At 48.6% G+C, this 14,462-nt stretch overlaps 1 protein-coding gene across 1 annotated transcript in view; it reads left to right on the top strand.

Moving 5' to 3' along the window:
- The window catches only part of LOC144734829 (BDNF/NT-3 growth factors receptor-like), a 280,911-nt gene that overhangs the window by 165,827 nt on the left and 100,622 nt on the right, over window positions 1-14,462 (top strand). The window contains exon 12 of the mRNA XM_078617227.1: window positions 6,397-6,603. Within this exon, the coding sequence (XP_078473353.1) occupies window positions 6,397-6,603 (207 nt within the window). The remainder of the gene's footprint in view (window positions 1-6,396; window positions 6,604-14,462) is intronic.

Genomic DNA, 14,462 nt, shown 5'->3' with positions numbered 1-14,462 from the left:
ATGACGTGGGATAGAATTAGGGGACATTGCTCGTCACATCTGCTGTGAAAGGGGGGGGGGGGCGGTGGGAGGTGAGGGGGGCGGGGTATTCACCCCCAAATGTCACCCATTTATATCGTCTTGAGGGACAGCGTTCTTGACAAATACGTTGAGTTATTTCTGCATGCGTTGGCTGCTGCGCTCTTTTGAGCCGCTAGAGCCAGACAAGTGATGATCGCGACTCTCGGCTCCGGATGGGCGTAAAGTGTCGTGCTGAGAGGGCGAGGGAGGGAGGGAGGGCGGGGGGGACAGTGTTTGAGGGTGGCATTTCACCACAAGTCAATCTGTCATGCAGGCACGCGAGTGATGCGTCCAAAAGTGTTTGTTTGCCAACAGCATTCACTCACAATCTTCGAGGCTGAAACTTTTTTTTGTTTGCTTGGGGTGGAAGTACTTGTTTGTATGAGCATGGACCACTTTTTATTTTGGTTGTGATACAGACAAATGGCATTGTGGGGGGGTAAATGTGAGAATTGCAGCTTGAGATCTGCCGTAGGGTTTTCCCGGGTCGCTGGTGGACATTCCCACGAATATATAATGTCAAGATTGACCGAGGCTATCCTGATATCTTCCTTAGAGCAGTCACAATCCAACTCTGTTGGTATTCTGTTGTCCACGTCACCGCTGGTGGAAGGGCCTCCACTACTGCACAAGAGAGAGCTCGAGAAAGACCCCGTGAGGAGTGGAATTTTGGCCTACTCTTCCACGCTGACCCCGGAAGTCCAGGAAGAATTGGGAGTACCCACACTTTACCCCACCGCACGCGACCTGCCGATCGCCTCAGTCCGTGATGGTGGCACCCATTCACGCCGCTGGGTGAACAGATGCAGGGTTGTCGCCTTGCCAGGAGATCGAACCGGTGGCCTCTGAGTGGCAGGTCGAGTGGCGCTGAACGTTTCGCAACGGCAGCGTCAAATATCTGTGGGAGTGCCAACATTTATTTTGGATTTGCCTTACGGCATCGGTCACGGGGCAAGCGTGCGGGACACATAACACGTGTGACTGAACCAGACGGCTCACGCTGAAATTCGGAGACTGCCTTATTTTAGCGCACAAAAGGCAATGATTGAACATTACATCGCACATTAGGCACGAACGTTTTCTCAATTGGCACGGCGCAAAGTTGAGCGGAAAGTATCATCAACTTCACCTGACAATAATTAACACGTGGGATCTTTTGTTTAATTGCTAACGATGTAATTACATGCCGGCAAAACTGTGTTGCAAGGTGGTAGGTGCCTGGTTTCTTAAGTTGCGTCGGGTTGTGCTGGAGTTACCATCACTCTCAACTGTCACTGATCATCACTGCTAATTGACTTGTGGCTCAGGCCGCGTGAGTGGAAATTCCAACGACGCGCCTGAAAGCCCTCTACCACCCGACACAGCCGAATAAGAACGTCGTCGCGTAAATACATTTTAAAGCGTATGAAATAAAAATGAATACATTTACAAAAAAATTATAAGGACATTTAAAAACATATGAAATAAAAATAAATACATTTAAAAACATACAAAAACGTACAAAATAAAAATCTATTAAATAAAAATACGTAGATTTAAAACATTAAATAAATACATTTTACAACGTCGTCGCGTGAATACATTTAATAATGTATAAAAAATTATAATAAATGTTTAATATTACATAAATGAATAAAAAAAACTTATGAAATGAAAACGCATAAAACAAAAATATACATTTAATAATGTTTTGTTATAAATCTATTTAAAACACAAAATATAAATAAATGCAAAAGTAAATAAATTGAAAAATGTACAAATAAAAATGTACAGCGTAAAAATGAACGCATTTAATAAAATTCAACAAATAAATTTTAAAACGCATTAAAGTTAAACGTCCTCACGTGAACACAACGTTTTTGCCAGGAGTAGCAACCAGCATCACAATTCTGGCAGTCGCCCAATGATGTTGGCAGGAACTAACGGCGAATTGTCTGGACCCAAGAGTGAAATGTGTGTGTGTGGAACGCTTTCCAAATCTCTGATTAAATACGTCGTCACATTTTAGATATGTACTTAAAGCATGCGCCGATGCTTGCTTGGGCTTCCTAAATGTCACTATATCCCCTTTCAAGGCCTCAGGCAATTAGTTTAATTGTAAAAGGTTTCTAAAGGTTTCCGAATGCTGGTAGACGTTCCAAGCTAACGCGAAAGAATTTTTAAAAGGGTTCACTCCTAAGCACCTGCGCTTTCCTCGAGGACTGTATGGACGTGTTTTTCAATAGCGACCACTAACAGCGCGATTCGTTTCATACGATTCGTGCATACGGACGGGGATTCTCAATGAGCATTAAAAATTGCCATGTTTTCACGTGCTATTGTACCTTTATTTTTTTTTTATTTGTCTAACCTTCAGCGTACGCAGATGTATCTAAGTTATACATCCATTAATGTTTGTACGTTTGTCTCTGCATGTTCATCTAAGGAAATATATGCTGCATTAGTTAACAGCCCTTTTCATCTTCTTGGTTCTTTCGGTAAAGTCACGTAGAATGGAAATAATAAAATAATAAAAATAAAACATAATAAAATAATTATTTTACGTGACTTTACCGAAAGAACCAAGAAGATGAATCCCTGCAGTCACGAATGCTTTAAATCGAAATTTAACAGCCCTTTGTCAATCCACTGCTGGATGTGTGTCGGTCATCTCGGTTGTTTTATCATACATTACCCTGATGGTCAGTGCACGTTGGTGAGGGGAGGGGAGGGAGGGTTTCAGATTTCACTCAACGCTCGTGATAGCCGTGGCTGGGAATGGAACCCAGGTAACCAGATTTAAATGGCAGCGCGCTGACCACTGCAACACCGCCCCACCCGCTTCCATACCCCTTCATGGAACCCTCGCAATATTTATTTGTGTTGGTCACAGTGGGAGGAATAGATTACCTCCGTCGAAATAGCCTTTGGAAAATGTTGATATCAGCAAAAAAGGACCCACCGGCAAAATAAAAAATATCACGAGATAAAAAAAAACCCGCCACGTGACTTCACACTTTAACGAGAGTGCGTTTTGTTGTGTGAGTATTCCAATATCCACACAAAAAAATATCTCTCTGAGGAGGAGCGGTGGCATAGTGGTCAGCACTCTGCGGTTTAAATTTGGGATGCTTTGGCCCTCCTCCACAAACCTGCATTCCACCCACGTGGTGAAGTATGGTCAAACAACCCCCATAACCGACACGATGGGACACCTTCATCCAGCAGTGCATTGAGAGGGAGCTCGACAACTTAATGTGTAGGGTGGTCCCAAAAGTCAGGACAAAGAGAATTAGTTCATTTCGTTTAATGCATGCATTACAACATTTTTATTGTTTATTCATTAAGTTAAAATACGATATATTATCATTCTTAATATCTATTTTTCTTCTTCCTTTAGGGGGTCACCTCGAAACTGCCGTTTACAAAACTCGACCAAGAACCCTGAATGACAAAACATAATCAATGAATGATTTTTTTTTAAGATTACACAGCTGTAATCTGAAGAAAAAAAAAGGCTAAATTAATTTCAAAAGAGAATTTACGTATGCATTAATGTTAATGGAATTCGATTTTAACATTTGGTAAAATAAATAAAATAACCCTACGTTATTTGTTAAAGTAAATCAATTACCCTATTCGTCCTGACTTTTGGGTGCCAGAATGGCGAGATGTTAACTACCTCGCCTGGTATACAGGAGGTCGTCGTGGGTTCGATCCCGACCCTGACACCTTTATATTTTCAGTTCGCATGTTTTTTCTCCAGGTCCTCCGGTATTATCATCCCTTCCACATTTAGAAGCGACGTTGCGTTCAGAGTGTTTGGCCGCTGTAAATGTGTGCCCAGCTCGCTTCTGAAAGATAGCCGTGCAGCTCAGCGGACCCACTAAAATAAAATTTAAAAAAGCCACCGCGAGATTTCTCGAGACGTGCGATCGAGACAAAAAAAAAGCGTCTCGCGTGCGGTTTGTCAGCCTGCCACTGCGGCGTTTGCCGCCCGAACGGCGAAGGCTTTTGCCGCTCAGTGCGCTCGTCCATTTGTGCGTGTAATGTCGGCAAGCTGCGTATTTTACACACCATTTTGTGCCACCGCTCCGCTTCCTACACATCTCGCCGTCCCAGCGGTAATCTGCGGAAAGCAACTGGCGAGCACCGGGGTCCCATCGGTGCTCCGAGTTCTGCCTCGCACGGATGATGGGGCTTCAGTGCGTGTGTGTGTGTGCGCGCACGTGCGTGTGTGTGTATGCGTGTCTGTCTGTTTGTTGTCGTTGTTGCCTGTCCGTGGGGGAGCGGTGGTGCAGCGGGTAGCCGCACTTCCAACTCAGCGAGCTGAGTTCGATTTCCTTTCATGGCCAACACCAGTGACGATTATTTGAACCGCTCCTGGCCTCACCCCTAGGTCGACTCAGCATCAAATGAGTAGCTGATGCGATGTATAAAACATCGGCACTGGGGAGACAAAGACGACTGGGCGTGGTCTCGGTCACCCACTCAACCGTGTGCCGTGCCGACCTTCATAACTGCTCGCTCACGAACACTTGCTCCAACAGTCTGTTCGGCTCTAGGGGGATCTATGTCTGGAGCAGAGGCAAACTGGGTAGTGTTGCTACATGTCCTGGTTTTCCCAGGATCATACCTTTTTTTTTATAAGCAGCTGCTCTGGAAAATCTGTGAGTCTTCCCTGCGTGTTGTCAGTCGCGTACCAATGCACCGCTCGCAACAATGAACCAACACGCTGTGCTCCCGATCCTCATCTGCTAATCTGAGATATTCTCTGCTCGTGATCCGTCCCGTGATTTTCACGCCTCCGAGGTGGTGAGTGGTTAGTGCACTGAGCAATGAACCCAGCGACGAGTTTCATTCCCGGCCAACAACTGACATCGGTAGCGATTATATGAAGTCCTGGGCCTCCCCTAGGTAGACTCAGCCTTAAATAAGTTACCTGCTGCGATGTGTAAGCATCAGTACTGTGCGTGGCGGTGGCCACAGCACTCCCTCGTGTGCCATGCCGATATTAGTGAGGGCAGGGGGGGGGGAGATGTTTGACCATACTTCACCATACTGGGCACAGTGTGTCTTGGTGAAGGGGGATCCCAGGACCGGTTTAGATATTGCTCGCCATTGATGTTAACCGTGGCCGGGAATTGAACTCAGGTGGCTGGGTTTAGAGCGCAGCGTGCGGCAACCACTAAACCACGACTCAGCACCATAGGTATTATTATTATGATTCAAGTTAACCTCGTCCATGTCGCCTAGATGATGGCATTGCACGTATTTATGTTAAACTTATTTAGCAGCGTACGTAGTCAACCGTAATAATCGGAGGTGCTTGAAGGTAACGTGGAGACACGAAACAGGTGACGCCACTGCGAGAAAGGATTTTAAACTCTGAACAACTGAGAAGTAGCCTCATTATGTGTGAGAGATTTTCCTGAGCGCTTGAAATTCTTTCTATTTTACCAGGTAAGGCCCACTGAGCCATATCGCTCTATTTCAGGAACGCGTGTTTCTAAATGTGGAGGGAAAAACCAGAGAACCTGGAGAAAAAGCCACGCTACCACGGGGAGAAAACACGCAAACTCCAAATATACAACAGGCGTCAGGGTCGGGATCGAACTCACAACCTCCTGCATACCAGGCGAAGGAGATAACTAAACTGTAAAATAAACTCGTTTTTATTTATTTTACCAGGTAAACCCCACTGAGCTATATACAGTAGCTCTGTTTCACAAGCGTCCTGGCCACCAATCAAAGCTCAACGGAGTTGCTTATCTGGTGGCAATGTATAGCAGTCAAATACTCTAAACGCACGTCGATTCTAAATGTGGAGGGGAAAAGCTGGAGGACCCCGAGAAAAATCCACGCGACCACGTGGAGAACACGCGAACTCCAAATATGCGAGCGTCAGGATCGAACGCACGACCTCCTGTATACCAGGCGAGGTAGTCATCTCCTAGCCATTCTAGATTTGAAGCTTTCGTGACTGCAAGGATTCATACTCTTAGTTCTTTCGGTAAAGTCACGTAGGTAAAAAATGAAATTAAAATTTATAAAAAAATAAAAACAATAAAATCACGACGTTTCGGAGGCAACACAAGCTTCCGTCTTCAGGTGAAACTGTCACAGCAAAAAATCTGTATCAGTTCCGCCTGAAGACGGAAGCTTGTGTTGCCTCCGAAACGTCGTGATTTTATTGTTTTTATTTTTTATTCATTTTAATTTCATTTTTTACCTACGTGACTTTACCGAAAGAACTACGAGTATGAATCTCCTAGCCACCGCGACGCTTTAACCGACGCCGGCCCCCGTCGCGCGCCCACCGCTCTCCTCTCCCCCCCTTCCGCGTCGACTCGTCAGGCCCCGTGCCGGCGGTGATCGGCAGCGAGGACTCGGCGAGCCCCCTGCACCACCACCATCACCACGGCGCGTCGGGTGGCAGCGGCTCCTCCATGGACGGCGGCCCGGACACGGTCCTCATCGGACTCAAGCGCATCCCCGTGATCGAGAACCCGCAGTATTTCCGCGCGACGCCCGCCTTCCTCGACTCGCCCGACTCCTGCTCCAGTGAGTAAGCGAGCGGTCGCGGTTGACCCCAACGGGGTCGACGTCTGGCGATCATTGGTGCTGCTGCTTCTGGCTGCTGCTGCTTCTGGCTGCTGCTGCTGCTGCTTCTGGCTGCTGCTGCTGCTGCTTCTGGCTGCTGCTGCTGCTGCTTCTGGCTGCTGCTGCTGCTTCTGGCTGCTGCTGCTGCTTCTGGCTGCTGCTGCTTCTGGCTGCTGCTGCTGCTTCTGGCTGCTGCTGCTGCTTCTGGCTGCTGCTGCTGCTGCTTCTGGCTGCTGCTGCTGCTGCTGCTTCTGGCTGCTGCTGCTGCTTCTGGCTGCTGCTGCTGCTTCTGGCTGCTGCTGCTGCTGCTTCTGGCTGCTGCTGCTGCTGCTTCTGGCTGCTGCTGCTGCTGCTGCTGCTTCTGGCTGCTGCTGCTGCTTCTGGCTGCTGCTGCTGCTGCTGCTTCTGGCTGCTGCTGCTGCTGCTTCTGGCTGCTGCTGCTGCTTCTGGCTGCTGCTGCTGCTGCTGCTGCTTCTGGCTGCTGCTGCTGCTGCTTCTTGCTGCTGCTGCTGCTGCTTCTGGCTGCTGCTGCTGCTGCTTCTGGCTGCTGCTGCTGCTTCTTGCTGCTGCTGCTGCTTCTGGCTGCTGCTGCTGCTGCTTCTGGCTGCTGCTGCTGCTGCTTCTGGCTGCTGCTGCTGCTGCTTCTGGCTGCTGCTGCTGCTTCTGGCTGCTGCTGCTGCTGCTTCTGGCTGCTGCTGCTTCTGGCTGCTGCTGCTTCTGGCTGCTGCTGCTGCTTCTGGCTGCTGCTGCTGCTTCTGGCTGCTGCTGCTGCTGCTTCTGGCTGCTGCTGCTGCTTCTGGCTGCTGCTGCTTCTGGCTGCTGCTGCTTCTGGCTGCTGCTGCTGCTTCTGGCTGCTGCTGCTGCTGCTGCTTCTGGCTGCTGCTGCTTCTGGCTGCTGCTGCTGCTGCTGCTTATGGTTGCTGCTGCTGCTTCTGGCTGCTGTTGCCGCTGCTTCTGGCTGCTGCTCGTGCTGAAATGCAGTTGCGGGACTGCACGGTGTTGTCTCGGTGCGGACTGGGACTTGTTAATGTTTTTATCGCAACTCGACGCGAGCCCGGTACGAAGCGCCGATCGCAACCGGGGGGTGGGGGGGGTTGAACAGAAACTTTGTGAATGACATCCCGATCTCGGCGCAACAAGGGGAAATGTGGGCTCAACTTGGACTGTTGTTGATGTTGTTTTATTGCTGCCTAACCCCAAGGGTTGCATTTGGTGTTGACAAATCGACAGGAATTTACGCACACGCGCAATTTGTATCCTTCTGTACCGCTATTTATTAGCCATTTGCTTACTTTTCTCCATCTTGCTCGGATATCCCTTTTTTATATTGTAACTTTGCTGATCCCGCACCCCTACCGTATGCAGGAGGTCGTGGGTTCGATCCCGACTTCATAACTCATCGGATTCCTCGTCCGGCACGAATTAAGATTCCGAAAGCGCGTTTTGCCAGTGGTGCACTCACGCAATTAATGAATCCAAGCGCGCATTTAACGAGTAGCCGATTCCTACACCGATTATCGCTTCGTTTAAACAAATGTTCCAAACTTTGTGTCAATTACTTCACCCACAAATGTGTTAGTTCGTTGGCAAATACCACGTATAAATATTGCCCCACTAACAGCATGCTCAATTTGCAGTAAATACCGCACGCAGACAGGCATACAGGTTATCAAGGCAAGTGCTGTTAGCCAGCACCTATGAAGGCCAGAACGACACACAAGGGGGTGGGTGGCCAGCACCAGGCCTGGCCGCCTTTGTCTCCCTTCTGCCCATGTTTACATATACATTGCACCAGGCGCTCATTTTAGGCTGAGTCGACCTAGGGGAGGCCCAGGACCGTACTGGTGTTGGCCGTGAGCGGGAATTGAACTCGGGTCTCCGGGTTTGTAGTGCAGCGCGCTTACCGCTGTGATACCGTGCTACCGCTCCCCACAAACCCCACACACATACACAGGCGATCATATATATCCTAACTACTGCGGCAAGGTCACGGGAAGGTGACCAGTAGCAAAGGAGGTTGCAACGGCAGTTAAATCACTTTGTGTTCTTAGTTGTGTGCATCAGCAGCAGGTGTGTGGTTAGCGGCCAGCGTTCACCACGAGATACCTGACCATCGCAACCTGATCGAGATGTTAACTACCTCGCCTGGTATACAGGAGGTTTTGGATTCGATCCAGACCCTGACGCCTGCAGTATATTTGGAGTTGTGTGTGTCTCTCTCTCTCTCATCGTCATCACGGTGGCTAGGAGATGTTAACTATCTCGCCTGGTATACAGGAGGTTGTGGGTTCGATCCAGATTCTGACACCTGCTGTATATTTGGAGTTTGCGTGTCTCTCTCTCTCCCATCATCATCACGGTGGCTAGGAGATGTTAACTACCTCGCCTGGTATACAGGAGGTTGTGGATTCGATCCCGACCCCTTACTGGATATTTGGAGTCTGCATTTTCTCCCCGCGGTCGCGTGGATTTTTCTCCGCGGCCTCCGGTTCTTCCCTGCACATGCAGAAACGTGCGCTAAGTGTATTTGGTTGCTATAAATTGTCCACGTGATAAGCCACTTCGTTGAGCTATCATTTGTGGCCAGGTCACCTCTGAAAAAGAGTGATATAGCTCAGTGGGTCCTTACGCGGTAACATTAAAAAAAAATAGGGTAGAGTTATTATATCCAACCTATATATCGATAGCCAAGTAGCTGTGCACCAGCAACCACCTCCGAGCAAATCGTTCAATTGGTCACAATGTAGGGTAATGATGGAATTCCAAAATCTACTACTATTCTCTTTTGAGTTATAGGCCACCGTTTTATTCGTGTTGTTGTACGTTCTTCTTCTGCTGCTGCTGCTTCTTCTTTTTCTTCTTCAATAAGTATCGATGCATAGGCTAATGCAACAATCAATTGCAGTTGATGGATCGATGCATGGTGGGATATCGTCACGCATTGCCCCATGCAAACTACATTTTCCATAATACAGGTTTTTAGATCGCATAAAAATATAAATGTGTCGTTAAACCCGCCACCACCCGACACAGCCAATTAGTAAGGTTTGTCACGTACATTGAACGTGCCAATTCGTCACTAGTACAGCACACTGGTGTGTTGGAGAGTCAAGCCACCACATTTAAAATCCGAGTACGACGTTTCGCCAGTATTTACAACTGGTTTCATCAGGCGACAGCCAGAAATGACATTTTGCACGAGATCACACGGCGCTACGATACCTGACAACATTTCTCTCTTACGCAGGTTTGTTTTGACTATGCCTTCTCAAAACATTATTTATTTTCCCGGCGCATGTTGATGCTTCTCAGTTGTATCAGGCACGCGGTATATATACGAGCTAATCTCTTTGTCTGATCAACTGGGTGACCTTCAACTATTTAAGGGCACGCACAGGTGTGTGTAATGCCACATTTGCTTTGTTGATATTCCAAATTAAATGCCATGTATTTTTTTTATTTATTCTATGTGCTGGGCCGTTCATGTAAATGTTATGTAAAGCACTCGGACGTGCCTTTGCTCACATGAAGTGCGCCGTGTAAACAAAGGTGCGTATTTATTCATCCTACGGTTGAAGGCGGTGGACAAAGCACCCCCACCGCAATGTCAACACTTTTGTCAGTGACGATGCCTTTGAAAGGAGGGGGAAAAAAAGTAAACGCAGAATATCCGTGAAAAAAATAGACTCAAAATTTTAATCAGCCACATAGTGGAAAAAATAAGGCCCCGTTATTCAAAATGTCACGTGTCACGCGTGTGCGTTTCCTTATTCGACAGTGTTGTTGACGGACGCTTGGGGATTTTTTTCGTCGTATAAAGATTTGATCGATTCGTAGTCTGCGAAGGAGGATTTTTGTCATCTGAAATTAATTTACTTTCTTTAATTGAAGAGGAGACATTTACATTATGTGTCACGTGCGCTGGAGGGGCCAACAAACCGACGCTTATAATCGTGAGCACACACCCAGGCATAATTCCCACGCAGCCGGAGTCGATCTTGCAACACACAACAACAACAACAAAAATCAACGAAACTTCCGGCTTGCCAGGCACGCAGTACTTATTAAAATTTAATTTATTTTTAATTGTTTTGATATTTTACTGATTTCCCACCGCACGTCCGAGCTACGTGCAAGATAATGCAGAACCGTTATCGGAGTGCCGTCTTTCAAGTTTTCAAGTTTAATTTATTAGGTATAGCCCTGTGAGCCATGCGGCTCTTGAGTCGGGTGCAACCGCAACAAACAAAATATGAACACAGAACATCTTAAAATGACGACGGCGTTATTGACTGGGGGCAGGGGGGTACGCTAATCTCCGCTCGGGATGACTTGGACCATTGACGAAATAGGTCTTAGGGTAACAATGCCGCTCGCTCTAATGCTGAATAAGTGAAGAGAGCAATTTTTGTTATATATAATTAACTACTTTTCTTCGTGCAATTATCAGTCTTGCATTGTGCACAATTAGGCAGGGAGAAATACATATTTATACAGAAACATCTGAAATGAATTGACGGCAATTTTGCCACTTGCAAGTTTCCACAGTGATCACCTGACGATGCAGGCAGTTATGAGAAGGAAACTGGCACTATTTGGACACGTATGTAGGATGAACTACAACGGGAGCATTACAAGTGTGTCGTTCGGAAAAAATGGAAGCGACCGGACAGAGAGGAAGTCCTCGCAGAGAATGGCTTGATGACGACGACGACACCGCAAGAGATTCGTGCCAGAAAGATGTGGCCACTACTTGAGCATGTTGACACACGACAGAGGAAAAGTGGAAACAAATGACGAAATGTGCAGTGGACACCGACGAGCTACCTGCCCATGAATCGTGATGATGATGATGATGACCTGCTCGGTATAGTTTCTTCCTCATCACCTCTCATCGCACGCCACACAATCCCACCATCGCGCAGCGTAGCCGTGCGGCGGTGAAATTCGGCATCGCGTTTCTGACTCCCCTCCCCTCCTCTCCCCACTACGCTCATGGCTTGAGGCAGAGGGGCAGCAGTTGGACGGGTGATCATTCACCAGACGCACTAAGGGGCCGTTCATAAATGACGTCACGCACCTGGGGGGGGGGGAGGGGGTCAGACTTTTGTGACGATGTGTGACGAGGGGGGGGGGTATGAGAAATGTGACATCACATCAAAATGCGCAACTTTAAATAAATATAGACAACACGTTCTACTTAATTAAATAGACTTTTTAATACATGTTTTCTCCTACAACATCAGAGTGGTGCAGCGCCACATTAAATACGCACTACAATGACAATAGTTTAAAGCGATTTGAAGCATGTTTTATTTTGGGGGGGGAGGCAGAGCTTTGTGACGTTATATTTGGGGGGGGGGGTCTGACTTTTTGTGACGCCGTGTGACGAGGGGGGGGGGGGTAAAAAATTGTCCAAAATCGCGTGACGCCGTTTATGGACGGCCCCTTACTCATCCCGACGCTGAAAATCTCAATTGGGATCACGTGGTGGCAACACCCCCCGCCCCCTCCCATCAAATGCGAAAAAAACTGTTGGCAGGACACTCCAGAAAATGAGTCTGGAGACTCGGCGAGGCTGAAATACGCCAAATTAAGTTAAAACAAACTGACTTATAATAATGTGATAGGGTTTTCATTTATTCTGTGTCGTCATTGGAGGTCAGGCTTAGAATTGCTCCTCACTCCACTCGAAAACGTGGCTTAATTATGGGAACGCCCCGACACTCGGATTCAAACCCAGCAGACTGCTCTGAGCCCCTCAGCCAACTGCTGACCACCTCAGCCCCCTCCCCCCCCGCGACACCTAACCGTCGTCACATACTTAATTATCAGACCATCTGCGTATATTCGACGTAAAGCCACTTAACGTTTGGTTCCGACAACGTGCAATCCTAGTCAACATTAAAACGATCGATGCGTCGTTACAAACCCACTATCCGGCATGGACGCCCCCCCCCACCGCCACTTGCCTTCACGTACTGCCTTTATACTTCGCACATCCCAATTGACGCCTGGAGCCCCCCCCCCCCGCGCTGCTCCCAGCGATCCCCTGTCGAGAGACCTCTGATGTAGGATGAGGGATTGATCATTTGACACGGATGTTTGCAATCCGCGGTATCAAACGGCACCACATTCGGTGTCCTCGCAGCTGGACCTGACGCTTTCCGCAACTCTCGACGGCTTGCGTGACGGCGAGTGGGATGGTGGTTGGGGGTGGGGTGGGGGGGGGCGCAGGCGGGGGGGGGGGGGAAAGGTCACTCGGCTCTTAAGCTCCCTCCAAGGTTAAAGCGAGGGTTCGGATTAGAGGTGGAGGCGCGTGCATTGCAGCGCGTGCGTGCGGGAGGATTGAGAAAGGGGGAGCGCGCGTTGGGTTGTTATTTATTTTATCTTTCCAGGTAAGGCCCACTGAGCTATATAGCTCTTTTTCAGAAGCGACCTGGCCACACACAAATGATTGCCCAGCCAAGTGGCTTTTCGGGTGGACATTTATAGCAGCCAAATACTATAAACGCGTTGTGCCGATGCTAAAGGTGGAGGGGAAAAACTGGAGAGCCCGGAGAAAAATCCACGCGACCACGGCGAGAACATGCAAACTCCAAATATGCAACAGGCCTCGGGGTCGGAATCGAACCCACGGCCTCCTGCATACCAGGCGAGCTAGTCAACATCTCTCCAGTGAGAAAGGCTCGTTTCCAATATTACACATGTGTTGAACTCCTTCCTGACACAGGGTAGTGCACTCTTCATCTCTTGACGCGATTTGAACACACAACGTGATAACCTGCAGCGATCCGTTGAAAAAGAAACGTGACCTCTGCTGCCCCCCACACAGAGTATCTGTGTTGTATTTATGTTATATGTTGCATGCACTTTGAACTTCTTTTGCACCGCACGTACGCAACCGTGCTAAGCGGAGGTGCGAGGGAAGGACAACAAACTAAACATGTAACGCGTTCTAATCTACATGATTTAGAAGTGCATAGCTCCAGTGGCTTCCTAATATCGGAAAGAAGAGCGTTCCAGACGGCCGCAGGAGCGCGTGTGAAAAGGGCGCGCGATGATGATGATGCGGTGAACGTCTTTGTTCGATGGCTCGCCCCAAAAGCGGCCGCCACTGCGAGGATTCGTGTACGTACATTGACGGACCGTCCTCTCTTTTCCATTCTATTTCGGATTTATATAGCGCCTTTTCCAGGGCCGGCCTGCAGTGGAGGTGTTTCCAGCGTTCTAAATGGTGGCCGTGTGAAATCCGCCCTCCACGTGTTTTTTTTTGCCATCCTTCGTCCGAACTTCCGTCGCTAAATTGTTCACCCCCAACGAAAGACTCAACGCTCATTTTCACCTCGACTGACCGCAAGTGACCGGAGTTGCCTTGCCTAAAGATGTCAAGGGTAAAGGTGCGGCCGGGCACTTTCTTTCCCGTGCCGTCGCTGGCGGAAGGGCCTCCACACTCTGCAGGCGCCGTCTAAGAGATGGAAGTACCCACACTTTAGCCCATCACACGTGGCCTGCCGATCGACTCACTGTTGTTGAGCCCATTCTTACTGCTAGGGGGACGGAAACAAAGCGAGGTGGGGGGGGGTATCTATGGGGGCACCGCGGTGGTGAGATGTTAGCTGCCTCGCCTGGTATGCAGGAGGTCGTGGGTTCGATCCTGACCCTGACGCCTGCTGTATATGTGGAGTTGCGTGTCTCTCTCTCTCTCCCCATGGATGTGTGAATTTTTCTCCGGGTCCTGCGTTTTTTTGATCCAGGCTTAGAATCGATGGGCATTTGGAGTATTTGGCTGATGTAAATTTCCACGTGGTAAGTCACTT

Source organism: Lampetra planeri, chromosome 53 (assembly GCF_965212315.1).
Source record: "Lampetra planeri chromosome 53, kcLamPlan1.2.h2, whole genome shotgun sequence".
Taxonomy (NCBI): Eukaryota; Metazoa; Chordata; class Hyperoartia; order Petromyzontiformes; family Petromyzontidae; genus Lampetra; species Lampetra planeri.
The sequence above is the reverse complement of the archived record's forward strand: the minus strand, read 5'-3'. Positions and strand labels throughout refer to the sequence as shown.